The sequence below is a fragment of the Notolabrus celidotus genome, chromosome 11 (genome assembly GCF_009762535.1).
Source record: "Notolabrus celidotus isolate fNotCel1 chromosome 11, fNotCel1.pri, whole genome shotgun sequence".
Classification (NCBI taxonomy): domain Eukaryota; kingdom Metazoa; phylum Chordata; class Actinopteri; order Labriformes; family Labridae; genus Notolabrus; species Notolabrus celidotus.
In genome coordinates, this window is record NC_048282.1 from 19312848 (window position 1) to 19326819 (window position 13972).

Consider the following 13972-nt stretch of genomic DNA (forward strand, 5'->3'; position numbering starts at 1 on the left):
CTCTTATGCGCACTGTGTAGTTTCTCTGCATAGCACGGCACTGTGTGGGGAAAGTCAAACATCAGATTCAGCTGTTATAAAAACACAATATGGGAGTCACCAACATGAGGGCTGGGTCACAAACACTGAAGTAAACCCTGCCTTGCCTTTGTGTGATTACAGTATGACACAGGGATTTAATTCAGCTAAAGGATGAGATGTTGCTGTAATTAAATGCAACTGGAGCTCTGTGTTACAACAAGGAGGAAGAAATGGTCTCAATAATTAGAGGGAATGACTCATAAACAGTGTGCAAATGAAGAGTCATTCACTCACACTTTACAGATGACCTCTGTGTTCAATAGTAAGATCCTGAACCAGCCTGTGTGGTGCATTAAATGTTTTAACTTTGCTCAGTTGCTCGTATAACCTCCTGAAAAGGAATCATAACCAATAATGCCAGCATGAGTCATTTTACCCTCATTGATAATCATTGAGTATGACAGTCAAAATTAGGGATGCACCAATCCGATCCTGGTATCGGATATCGGCTAGATCTGACTCAAAAGGCTAGATTGGATATCGGTGACAATGGGACGATATATACTGCCGATCCATCTGGCAGATCTATTTATCTCAGTTCTATGCTTTTCTGTGTTTACAATAGCCATGTGCGTCTCCTATGTCATCAGCGCAGGCCGGTCTGTGCATTTGTGCCCCGTGGAGCATGATGGAGGATAACTACAGAGACTGCAGTTTAGGTGCATGCTTCTTTTGCTAACAACTCCGCCAGAAACTTGCAACATGTGCAGCGGTAATGTTTCAACGGATGGCAGTCGCGCTGAAAAATATAACGGAAGCCCAAAGGAGGAAGTTTAGCCTACTGCAAAGAAGCAAGAAACCTTTGTTTAATGGATTCAAAGTGTGAAAAAACGGACAGGTTTTTGGATTTAATTGTTCCGACAAAGTCAGAAAAGCCTGAAGTTGCCAAAACATGATTCTATCCTCACATTAAGGAATAGAGATTGTCAAATCAGTACTGGGATCTGATCGGCTAGTATCAGTATCGGAAGATACCAAAGCCCAGGTATCAATATAGGTAGCGGGACCTAAAAAGTGGGATCAGTACATCCCTTGTCAAAATGAAGGAAAAAAATAATATGGCAACTGGACACTGCAAGGAAAAATAAAGCTGTGGACCTTGGCAAACATAGCTTGAGTCAGAAACTACACACACACACCCTTCAATCTTGATAACATTGTCGAGAACCACAGAGTACATCCAACTAGTATTTGGTTGCCTAAGAGTTAAGAGAAGATAACACAAGGAACAAGGAAATTCAACCTGAGAGGCCAGAAAAACTTTAATGTTTCCAAATTATTTCATTTTCATGTTCAATGCTAAGCTTGAAGGAGTTAACTTCTGGTAAGTGAAACTACTGCTCATTAGGTTCTGTCACAGTCTGATGACAAGTCCTTTTCTGGGACATTAGAGAACATGTCTCGTTTAGTAAAACTGCTCACTGAAAAACAAGAATCCATGCTGTCATTTTATTTATAAAACATTAATGTAGTTGACATGATATTTTAAATTCTTAAGTACAAATGTGTTATTTTGTGTGCTGCCAAAAAAACTGAACATTAAAGCTTTTGTGAGATACTGCTGTAACTCTGATGCATCCAACAAAAAAACAGTGGTACCTGGTGCCTTACACAAAAGCACTGGTGTCTTTGCAACTAAACAGGCTGCATAGATGTTTTTTTCTGTTTACATCATAAGCCAAGAGCATAACTGTGACTTTGAAGAAAGAAAACAGCTTTGACACTTTGCAGCAGTCCATGAAATTGGAATCTTATCTCCATATATCTGATCCTCTCCTCCGACCAGGTGTGAAAGTAACCCTGGGTTCCTGCGATCAAATCGATTCTCCAGTCAAGCGCAAAGCCAGCAACATCGGCAACATCTGAGGTGAGCGTGACCCACTAAAGCCAACACACAGGGCCGACGAATAAAAAGAGCAGCCACCGAAAGCCTACAGACAGTGACGGTGTCTGTGTTGTGTGTGGTCAGCTTGAGGCATCAGGTGAGGAGTTCACTGTTAATGATGTCAGAGTGAAACAGGAGTCACGAATTCTCACAGCTGTGCCAGGTGTCAGGCAAACGTTGCAAGCCTTTGCTACATTTGAACATCTCTGTGTGCTCTTTTTATGAAGTGTGAGGAAAAACACTTCTATTTCCTTTTGTACCTTTCGAAAAATGTGTCTCATTTATTTCTGAGAGACATCATGATATAAGTGACAGGAAATTACCAATTTAATACACACCAAGCCTGACAACATTATCAGCTACAAAACCCTATGAAACTTAGCAAGCTGCATTAACACACACCCACACATTTTGCTTAAGAAGCCCAACTGTTCCGTTTTTAGGTCTTAGCCGCTAAAGAGGTAAACAGTGATGTAGCTAGCAGAAAATACCAATTACAGTACACCCTGCTATCAACAAACAGCCTTTCATCCGTGGTCTCACGCCTTCAAAATGTGGGGACCAACACTGAAGACATTTATGGTAATCCGGTTTCACCCTCTAGTCACAGTTGATTGCAATGCAGTGCAGGAAGTAGAGGGATAAAAAAAAAGGGGGGGGGGTCTTTTCTGCAGCTTCGGTCAAGAATCCCACCCTCTGCTATTATCATTTCACAAATATTTTACTGGGTCAGGACCAAAATGCAAAACACCTGCACATAAGCTTTAAATAAAAATCCCTCCCGTAGCCAAAGAATGCAAAAAGAGTGGACACTCTACACGCAACCTCTCACTCACCATACTAGCTCTTTTATATTTTCCTCAAAGAGGGATTTGAATGGCAGTAAAACAGTTGGGGAAGTTACTGTGTTAGCTAATAAGAGTGCATAAACAGACAGCCTCAGGTGTACAGAGCTACAATAAGCACTCCCGAGTGAGCTCCACTTGGAAGTGCTTAAGGAAGCCATACAAGTCCCATTACCTGTTGAATTTGTATGAGGGATGCTGAATTTTTCCAGCAGATGTTCCGAGTGACAGTTCTGAAGAAAAGGTAAAGCCAGGTCCCATTAAAAAGGTCAGGCAAACACAGTGAAGTCTCTTCAGGAATTCAACCTCTTTAGCCTCTGACCCACATCTATACTTTTCACCGACAAGATTCTTCTAGCTGTAAAGGGTCTCCTGAAATCCTATATGTAAGCTAAGTACTTATCCAACATGGACATCTAATGATGTAGCTGCAAACAGTATGCACACATGAGAGCTTTCACATTTTGCTGCAAAATAATATAATAGCAGCTAGCTGTTGAAAACTAAGAATCAATTTTGCAAGGTTTAAAAACTACATGCATTCGGTGATGAGGGATTGCTCTTACTGATATATCAAATAGAACTGAAACTAAAGGCTGAGACATTCTTTAGGATTACTACTAACAACATTTTTTGTGCTCAATTAGCTGTAAAATGTTTTCAGATTTCATCTTTTGGACTAAGAAAAATGAAAAAATAAAATAATCTTCTTTCGAGGTGCTTTTTAATAGACATCAAATCATCAACTGATCAGTTATTTTCCTAGCAGCAGGCCAACCATTTGATTTTGTAAGCTTCTTATATGATTACAACTTGATGTTTTCTTTTGTTTGTTATAAGCAGAACTGTATATTTTTTTCTGAATGTGCTTTAGAAATCTGCAAAAAGCATTTTGTAGCAAAATTAATGAAACAATGAACAGCAAGAAGACTGCATAAATTTCAAGTAAAGAGGATTGTTAGCTGCATCCGAAATGTCAAAAATTAATTATTAGTCAGCATGAATTCAGTTTGTGTTGGCTCTCTCATACTTCCTCCATCCTCACAACTAAACTTCAACCCCAATTCCAAAATAGGATTGCTATGTAAAATGTTAATAAGGACAGAGTTTGATGGTTTGGGCATCAATAAATTCCTACATTTAATGGCAAATATGACAAAGGCAAAACATCAAATGTTGAAACAAAAAAATTTGAGCCTTGTATGAAAATGTATGCTCAATGAAATCTAATGCCAGCAACATGTTTCAAAAAACTTGAAACAAAGCATGTTGTGTTATCTCCTCTTTTGACAACACTCTTTTAGGAACCAAACCAAGGAGACTATTTTTATGGAGTTTTGAAAAGGAAATGTGTGCCCATTCTTGCCTGATCCAGAATTCCAACTGCTCCACACTCTTTCATTGTCCTCATTTCAGGATGCACCAAATATTTCAAAAAGTGACAGGCTGGCCAGTTTAGCAACCGGACTCTTCTACTATGGAGCCATGCTGTTGTAATATTTTGTCTGGATGTCCGTATATGTAGCTCAAAAACCTGTATATATATTTTCAGCTGTAATGGTGCCTTCCCTGAATGTAAGCTACCCACCCATGCCTTGTACACGTAAGCATCTCCACATCATCAGGGATGCTGGCTATTAACTGTGTGCTGATAAAAAGCCAGGTGGTCCCTCTCCTAGAGGACGCTTGCAGAATGTCAAATTTTGTTGTCAGATGGCTGGACATTTTTCCACTTCACCACAATCCATCTTAAATGGGCTCTGGTCCACAGAAGATACTGGCATTTCTTGATCGTGTTTATAAATGGTTCCTCTTTGCATGTTCCATGTTTCACCTGCTTGTAGATGCAGCAATGAACTGCATTCATAGACAGTGGTTTTTAGGAGTGATTTTGAACCTATGCAGTGAGTTCCACTACAGAGTCTTGTCTGTTTTTAATGCAGCACCACCTTAGGGCCCAGTATTGGTTTTTGGCCTTGACTCTTTTGTACAGAGATTTCTCAAGATTCACTGAACTAAGAGATGGTATGTCTTGTCGATGATGAAATCCCTAATTCTTTGGCAATTTACGCTGAAGAAAATTAGTCAGAAATTGTCCACTTGAACCACTTCCTCACACTGTCTCCCACAGAGTGTTGAATGTCTAAACATCTTTTCTTCTGAACGACTAGGCCTCAGAAGTAACACTAGCTTTGGCATATAACATTTAATAGCAGTGTTTTGTTGTCGCTTTCCCATTTTTTTAAGGGTGAAACGAGAACATCACATTCAGAAAACAATTACATTATTCATTTTCAATACTTGATGTCATCTTTGCACTATTCTCAATTCAATACAGGGTTTTAATGATTTGATAGATATCCAAATCTGTCTTTATCAACATTTTACACAGCGTCCCAACTTTTTGGAGTTATTGCAGTTGTTTAAGTATGCTTAAAGCTCTGGACTAGATTTGACGATTATCTTTAAGCAACACAATTATAAACTCTAATCAACACTAAAAATCAATAACTCCGATCACTGAACTGCTAACTTTGGCCTTCTGATCCTTCTCTCACTAAACTTTTCCAATTGGTAAATTTATGCTGTGGCTCAGTTGTGATTCAGATCCAAGTGGCCGCCCTTAAAGCTTGTATCCATTCACTTGACAGTCACCAACCTTTTGGATCAACAATGCTCCTAAAGGAGACTATTAAATCAACTAATGACATAACACACATACATCAGCTCCATCCCTGACTCCCCTGTGATATAACTACATGTCAGTTTCAGAGAGCATCCAAGACTGATTCTCTGAGTTTATTTTGCTCGACCCGCCCTCACCCCCAGCTTTTCTGCTGGTCCCTCCCCCTCTCACAGTCACATTTAAGTTGGATTAATGGTCTCCCTGTGTCCAGATGTTACATACTGATGGAGGAGGTGGGTGGAGCTTGCTTGCTCTTGTAACCTCAGCTATGGCTGAACAGCCTCCATCAGAAATCTAATGAAACTTATATAAGATCTCCCAACTCATTAAACAACAGGTCTAATATCTGTAGAGACATTAAGAGTTTAACAGCTGATTTAGAGAAACACAATTTTAAAGGTTTACTTTTTCTTTGGGCATTAATGTTAACATTGACTTGAATAGAACTGAACTGTCAAATTGATAATAGACATGTTTATTCATATACAACGCTGTCAGTATAGGTTGGACATAATTAGCTACAAGTGCTTCACTTTTTTGACTTTTTATCCCCACAAAATCTTATTGTTGACTTACAACATTAAAAAATATAGTCTATTATTGTAAATGTGTTTATCTTTAACATTATGTGTGTAACTTTAAAGTGTACTCAGGAAATAACAACGTGTTATTGTGTGCACCTTTATGTTTCGCTTTAAGAAACAGCCAGCTGAAGGCTCAACAGGTCTGCTAAGAACTGTCACAAGAGCAATGGTGCATTTAATGTCTCATAATTACCATCAGGGATTTCGGGTGAGCATTAAGGAGCTCCCAGGACGTAATAGGATAACTACACGACAATTCATCTCCCTATCAGTCAGACAGTAGGACTGTCACCAATAAAATGTGATTCCAAGTCAGCTTACTGTCGGTGCACGTCGGGACATGTCGCGCCATTGAGATGATACCTTCACGAGCAGACTGCACTGTTGTTTTCTTTTGCGCCAAGTAATTGAAAACAAACATGAAAGCTGATCCGACCGATGGTCCGCACAGATTTGATATAATGTGTTTTTTGAATATAATACACGCGTCAGGTTTGAATGGTGGCTATCAGTTGTATCCTACAGAGAACATGAGAGGGGGAATTAAATTAGATGTTTTACGCATTCAGTCAGAAATGATATCCTTTTTGGTTAAATGTGATGTCCATGCAAGTGTTGTTTTTGCCTTTTACCTGCCGAATATTCCAGCAGTGAATAACCTCACTGTCTGCCATCCTTACAGGCAGGCCCCTTTCTGTCTGCTCCTCAGACAGGAGCACTGCTAAAAAAAAAATCGCAGACACGTTTTTAACGCCAAAGTAACCAACGCAGCGCTTATTTGTGCGGTACTTTCTCTGATCAAAGGCTCTCCTAGTTATCGATCTCCTTGTCTGATGACACTGCTGTGGCACACACTGTTATTGGCTCAAACTCTGGTTTAACACAGGCCTGTGCACAATTGCTTTTCTGGAGAGAGAGAAAAAAGTGGTCATGCTTTTCTCGAGTATCACAATGCCAGATAAAACAACAGGCGTTCTTACCTACGGTTGCACCGTTAGGAGAGGTGATCTCCAAGCTGAGCATAAATCCCAAGTAGAACCACCTCATCGCCATCTCCTGAGCAATGCTCGATAGCACTGCTGTTAGAACGGAATAGAGGAAAAGTTGGCTGTATTTCGGAAGCCTAACAACCCGATCAACCACCTCATCCGAACCCCTTCAATGGTCCGGTTGCAATTGTCCGTTCAGTTGCACCCTCAGCCCCGCACGGTGGCTGCTTCAGACGGGCTCGTGGGTAAAAAGGGAGACTTGCTACAGCCCGGTAAGGCTATAGGCAATGCAATAGCACACTCATATATATTTCTAATTGATTATCGGCATTCAAACATGATGCACAGTGAAACCTCTGTCTCTCTGAGCTGGCTGGGGTCTCTTTGCTGGTTCACCACACCATGCCACCAGATTCGTCCACACGTCCAGAAATCAGTGCAGCCAGCAGCCGGTTCCTTTCAGCTCATGCCGTGACAAAACTGAAAAGAAAAAATTAAAAAGTAAAAGCGCTTTGTCCCTCGGAGCGCCAATGCCTCCCTGTGCTTGTGGTTGCATGAGTGGATGGTGAATCTCAAGCTCCAGCACTGTGAACGAGCCCGTGACGTAAGCTCGACTCCTCAAAAAAAGGGATAACTAAACGGCGAAAATTGTCTGCGCATGCTCAAACACACCTCCTTTTCTCCTATTTCATGCGCTTTTTCATCAACCGTGGAGGTGGGAGCGAGAGGCGGCGCTGCCCTGCAACTGCAGCTCCAACATCAGCCATGTTGGCTCAATGTTCAACAGATAACATATTAAGTAAAAAAATCAAAAGGTGAAAGTAAATCTGCAATCACAGAGTTAAGTAAAGTCAGATTTTTGGTTTAAAAAATATATCAACAAGTTGTTCACAGAAATCACTTCTTTAAAATGAAATGGTGTCATTGACTGTGTCTTAGTTCACACAAACACACGCACACTAAGAGTTGTACTCACTTTTACAAGTTACAATTTAAAAGCAGGAGAGTCAGTTCAAGAAGAGGCTCATGTTTCCCCAACGTTAGACCTTCAACCTTTACATTCTACATTTAATTGCGCCCCCTAGCGGTAAAATAAAGCATGTGAAATGGGTAACACTTTTATGAAATGATGTGGAGACCAGTGTTGGACAAGTGTGCACAATCATACAGCGCTCTTTCCAGCTGCTTGTTAAGGTAATTATTCACAAAATAAGAATTTCAATGCAAAATGCTTGTGATTGCTTGGTAGGACAAAAGAGAACTAAATCCATCTGGGGTTCAGCTGCAGACCGCACCCACGATATTTTCCTAAGCCTTATTAAACAGTACAAGTCATAATTTTAACAAATCATAGGGGATATTTAGAGTCTGTAAGGATTTACTTCATCCATTCTACACATTCATTAGCCTGAAACTGATCATATGTATCAACAACTGTATCTGAATCCTAAAAAGTTAGCAACGCAATGGTGTTGTTAAGGTAATACTGGCTCTTAGAGTAAAATATGTTAAAGTAATACTAATAATCTGCCAAATTTGACAGCCATCTTCCATGAATAGTGTAAAAACTGCCTTTATAAATGCTTATGTAAACTTAATTCAAACTTAAAACAATGTACAGCTTTGTTAAAAGTGTAAACATTTTATATGGAGACATAATAAAGGGTTGGTTAGTCTTGTAAACCATCAAGCCTGCAGGGGGAGCTGAATACTTGCATTAGAGAGAGAGAGGCAAGGACTGTAACTCATTTTACTGACAACAAAATTAATCCGACATTTAATGCATTATTGTGATCTTTATCAGGCATATCCACGCAGAGATCTCTCATCATACTTTTATTTGCTTACATAACAAAAACGAGATATGAGTCTCTATCATTGCTTTTCTGTAACTGCAAGGCTCATACATTCTACTCTCTCTGCAAGTCTATGTTGTAATGCAGTGTGTCACCTTTTCCTGCAGGCATTTAATCATGGGTACTAAAAACAACCAGTGAGTTCTTTACACTGCACAAACAAAATTAACCTTGCTGCCATTGGCATGAAAAAAAAGTGTGTCTTTCAGGGCTTTTCAGTTTGCATATGTTTACCCAAAGACAGAATCACAGGGGAGAATGTGAGGTATGTCGAGAATCTGTGAAAAACATGCCTGAAGTCTGAATCTCTGTTGAATCCCAGCTTATTTTTGCTTGGAGAATCAAAACAGAATACAAGCACACAGAGGTCAGAGGGATAGTATTGAGTAAAACAGTGAAATAACTTTCCTTTTCTACAAAATCATCACACTATTTAATGTATGTTCCTACTCAAGTTCACTGGGAGAGAATACTTTTGGATGTTGGCAAATTTGTTTGCCTTTTATTTACATTCCTGTTTGTCAAGGCAGTAAATCAACCTGATGCTAGTTGTCACCTCAACCTGAGAATGCCCCCTTTGTGAGAAGAGGGTTAAGCATTGTCATCCAGGAGAGACAGACGCCAGCATGCTGTGCGGGAGACAGCTTGAAAGAGTGCCAGCGTAAACACTCCCAGACCACATGTTCTCCCAGGGCAGAGGGGCTGGCCTCTCTCCAGGCACATCTGCACACAATCCCCCAGCTTTTAGCGAGCCAGCCGTGGAGACAGAGTGGGGCATAGTGAGGGAGCATAGGAGAGGGTGAGAGAAGAGTTCCCAGACACAGAGAAAACCAGCTTCTCACAGCGACAGAAATGTCGATGTAGGAAGTAATGACGTCTGAGGGGAACAATGTAAAGCAGTACACAGAGGGATGATCGGAAGATCTGCTCCCTGCATGCAAAGTTAATACAAAATGGTGTATTGGAAGGCTGACCACCATCTTTGCAAGTGTACATCTGTATCTTGCCACTAGATTAACATGCCAAGGTCTGCTTGGCAACCTGCCCGTATCCTTGGGAAGATGGATTGCTGCATAAATCAAACCCTTGACTCTCGCACATCCTTGTGCTGCAACTGTGGCTGTGCTTGTTCATTAGGTACACTGATCCTGTTTCATCCAGCACACTACTCTTTAAAACAAATCACTGTTTCAGCACATACTTTGCCTAAATGTATACAGAAATGTACCACTATTCATCTGTAGATCCCATCCTTAACAGCTTCTCTGGTTTACTGCTACTCAGTTTGCTGCTGCAGTGTGGCTTTGTGCATGTTTTCACAGAGAGGTAATTACTGGGCAAGCTATGCTGACAACACCTGAGGAATGTTGAGCATGCACCAGCAGCCTGTGTTCTCCTAACCCCCCCAGTCACTCACCCCAACTCACTTCTCACCCATCTACAAGCGCCCCCCCCCCCCCCCCCCCCCCCCCCCCCCCCCACTGCAATGCACTAGCTAGAGCTAGTTCAGCATAACATTTTCACACGAGTCTTTGATTTGCAGATAATGCTGGTGCCATTGTGCGTAGTATTATCGTTGTCCAACCAGGAAACTACAGATTATTCTATATTAAACAACTTGATTGACATCATATGTGGTGTGCAGTTACAATCTAATCTTTTTTTTCTTTACCAACTAGTGTAAGAAACTAAATCCAAAACCCACAGCTCCCAACAGGCCCCACTTTTCCCATTATTGGTTAAATCTGTGAGAGTTGGCCAGCTCAGGCACTCTGCTGCCTGAGTCACTCCCCAAACTGTCCTTGAGCTGGTGGAACTCGCAGCCCATCTGGCTGAAAACTTGCACTCACATATCAAAACATTGAATAGGTTTAAACAGGGGGAGTGAACAACTCTGGGTGACCTAATTGGGATCTTGAAAACAGTCCAGTTAGGGAAAAAGACATCAATATCTGGCCAGAGAGAACAATGGCAATGCAGAATAATGTGATTTTTATGCAAACAAAACCAATGCATCAAGATTCGACACTGTGCAACTGCATGTGTGTGAGAGACAAAGAGATAGAGGGGGAGAGAGAGATAGAGATTATGAATTCAGCTGAGCCTCTCCCGTCTGTCTGACTAGACCGTCATGATGAAATCAGGATGAAATCCCTTGTGCATGTAGATCAACATAAGGCCTGTCCTCTGTCTTTCTGTGCTGCACAGATCTGCAGATGTAGATGTGTTATGCAAAAGCCATGGTTAGAAAAACACACTGTACAGCTGAGAGAACAAATACATAATGTTTTCTACACACATGAGGGCTAATCAGGTAGGGTACGCAAGACAAGGCAAAAGGGTCAGGGGACTTAGTTGCCAGGCAACTTCTATTCATACAAACATATTTTTGTCATATGATGGCAGCCAACTAACTGCAGAACAGTGAATCAGAAAACAGAGCGTTGCAAGGTGGTTTATCAAGAGTTGGTTGTAAAATTGGGTCAGGATCAGAAACATGAAAACATGAATATGAGTATGGAGGTGCAGTCTTATCTTTCACGGTAAAATGGATTGTGAGAAAAGAGAACTGATAAGGATGTTAACTTAAATGTAGATGTTTAAGCATCACTATTGTAGCTGGGAAGCATTGCATTCAGGTTTTCAAATACAACACTACGTTCCTATAATATAAATTGCTGTGGTTAAATAAACAATGTGTCTGATGTATATGACTTTTTCATTTCAAAGGAAAGGTAATGCAACAACCATAGATCATTGATGTAAGCAACGCAAAAAGGGAAATCTGCTTTTCTGATGTGCAGAGTATTTTCCTTCTTTTTTCAAATTGTACATTATATTTCCACATTTTTAGATTCTCAAGTCAGTAATCTGTCCACTGCAACCTTTAACTGTTCCTACAGCTCATTAGAAAATAGCAAGTCAGCCAGCTGGTTAATGTAATTTGTTAAGTGTACACAATGGTCTAAATGTACTTTCCAACCGGACCAACATTTACTTTGTTTGTACATTGTTATCAATGCGTTGTTTCACTATTTTTTAATCGAAAGTTCACAGGGTCATAATTAACTCAAAATGAGGTAAACATGAGGTAAAGCTGAACTAGCTCTTTGCAAAGCAGAGCTCCTTTAAGCTCCATTATGTAAAGAGCCATTATATTTTACCATTTGACACTGATGAAATGTAAATGATACTATCTTTAACATCTATCTTCCTTTTTTTAACATCTAATTTAGATATTTGGTTTTTCAGTAAACTTTATACAACTATTTACGACCATCAGCTGACAAATCAACTGCTTATCCATTACTCTGAGTTTACAGTTGTTGTTTTTTTATGACAATTGCTATCAGTTCATTATATAAACTCTAACTTGGCTATCACTTTTTGTGGTTAATTTACCCATTAACATGACTGTGTGTGGGGGGATCAATTACTTAAGAAATAACTATCTCAAATATTTAGCTGTTATTTTATGCTAACAATTTCCAATGCTATTCATTACTTTAAGTCAACGATTGCATAACTGTATACATTCGTTTAAATTAACAACTCAACTCTCTGTTAACTATTTAGTATAGTATTAAGTCTTGCCCCCTTTGTATGTTACTTTTAGCTTGTTTCATGAGTTATCCTTTACTGCAGTTGACAATTTAATTTGTTTATTTGTCCCATTTAGCTAACTATAACTACATGTCTAGCAGTCCCCATTACTTTTGCTAGTTATTTTAGCTGCTTATAAGTCACTTTTTGCCAGTTTATTCAACTTTTTAAATGTTCATTTTGGAATTATTGTTTCTGTTAAACTATCTCGTTGTGTTATCATTTTAAGTCAAGCATACTCGTTGTATCTTAGCTGTGACCTATAGCGTAAATGTTTCCACATACCACAGACAGTGCAGCAGTAACCCCAGGGGGACAAGTAGCTATGATTAAACGCATTGGTAGGCTACAGAAGAGTGCAGCCTATATTTCAACAGTTAGTATCTCAACATTTATCTCCATGGATAATTCTGATGTAATTAAATGGTTTAAGAGGGGAATTTTGGAATATGAAATACTGAGATAAACCGTAAATAACACATAATGGTGTAGCCCAGGGCCGGCCAGTGGCCTAGGCAGTGTATATAGGCAAATGCTAGGGGCGCTGGCCATCCATAAGGGGTGCCGCTAAATGACTGAGGAAGAAAATTTGAAGATAACAGGAAAAACAATATTGTTTTATATTATTTAATTTTGGATTAAATTGCGGAATGATGCCAGTAAAAATTTAAAAGCTTGTGATTCACTTTTGGTTTTTAAAAATAATGGCATGCAAATCAGTTTTTGAAATCTTTAAGTGTTCATGATTTACCTGTTTTTGTTTTGTTGTTGTTGTTGTTTTCCTTACACTTCGGAAGCTGTTAGCTTAATAAGATAGGAAATGTAGGCTAGGCTTAAATAAGCATTTTGCTTCTGCCTTTTCAGTCATCACTTAATAGGCTACATTACTGTTGCTTAGTTTAGAGTGTCTGCACTGTGAAAATCATTGTGTTGATGTGCAGAAGGACTTGAAACTGACTCATCTTGTAACTCTAGGGGAATTCAAGTCAATCATAAAAGACAGAGAAACAAGCTGAATTGGATCTTGTGATTACACTGTGTAATCATGTAAACCATGTGAAACTGTGACCGTATTTTATTTGTGTTGTTTTGTGTGCTTTTTGTGTGTTGTAACCTATTTTTGGCTGCCGTCTTGGCCAGGTCACTTTTGACAAAGAGGTTTTAAATCTCTCTTACCTAGTTAAAGAAAGAAAGAAAGAAAGAAAGAAAGAACATAACGACTGAATAATTCTACTACTATTATATTATGCATTTTGAAATTGTATTATTATTTTCCTGCTAAATATCAGTGTTAGTACCATTTTATTATATATTGTATTTTATTTGTGTTGTTTTGTGTGCTTGTTGTGTGTTGTAACCTATTTTGTGCTGCCTTCTTGGCCAGGTCACTCTTGAAAAAGAGGTTTTAAATCTCTCTTACCTAGTTAAAGAAAGACAGAAAGA

The 13972-nt window shown here is 39.5% G+C and overlaps 1 protein-coding gene across 1 annotated transcript in view; it reads right to left on the reverse strand.

The window, feature by feature from the left end:
- Positions 1–7667, reverse strand: part of lrp1ab (low density lipoprotein receptor-related protein 1Ab) — a 91853-nt gene extending 84186 nt beyond the window's left edge. Inside the window, 1 exon segment of the mRNA XM_034696801.1 lies at positions 7062–7667. Within this exon segment, the coding sequence (XP_034552692.1) occupies positions 7062–7134 (73 nt within the window). The 5' untranslated portion in view covers positions 7135–7667.
- Positions 7668–13972: the final 6305 nt, after the last annotated feature.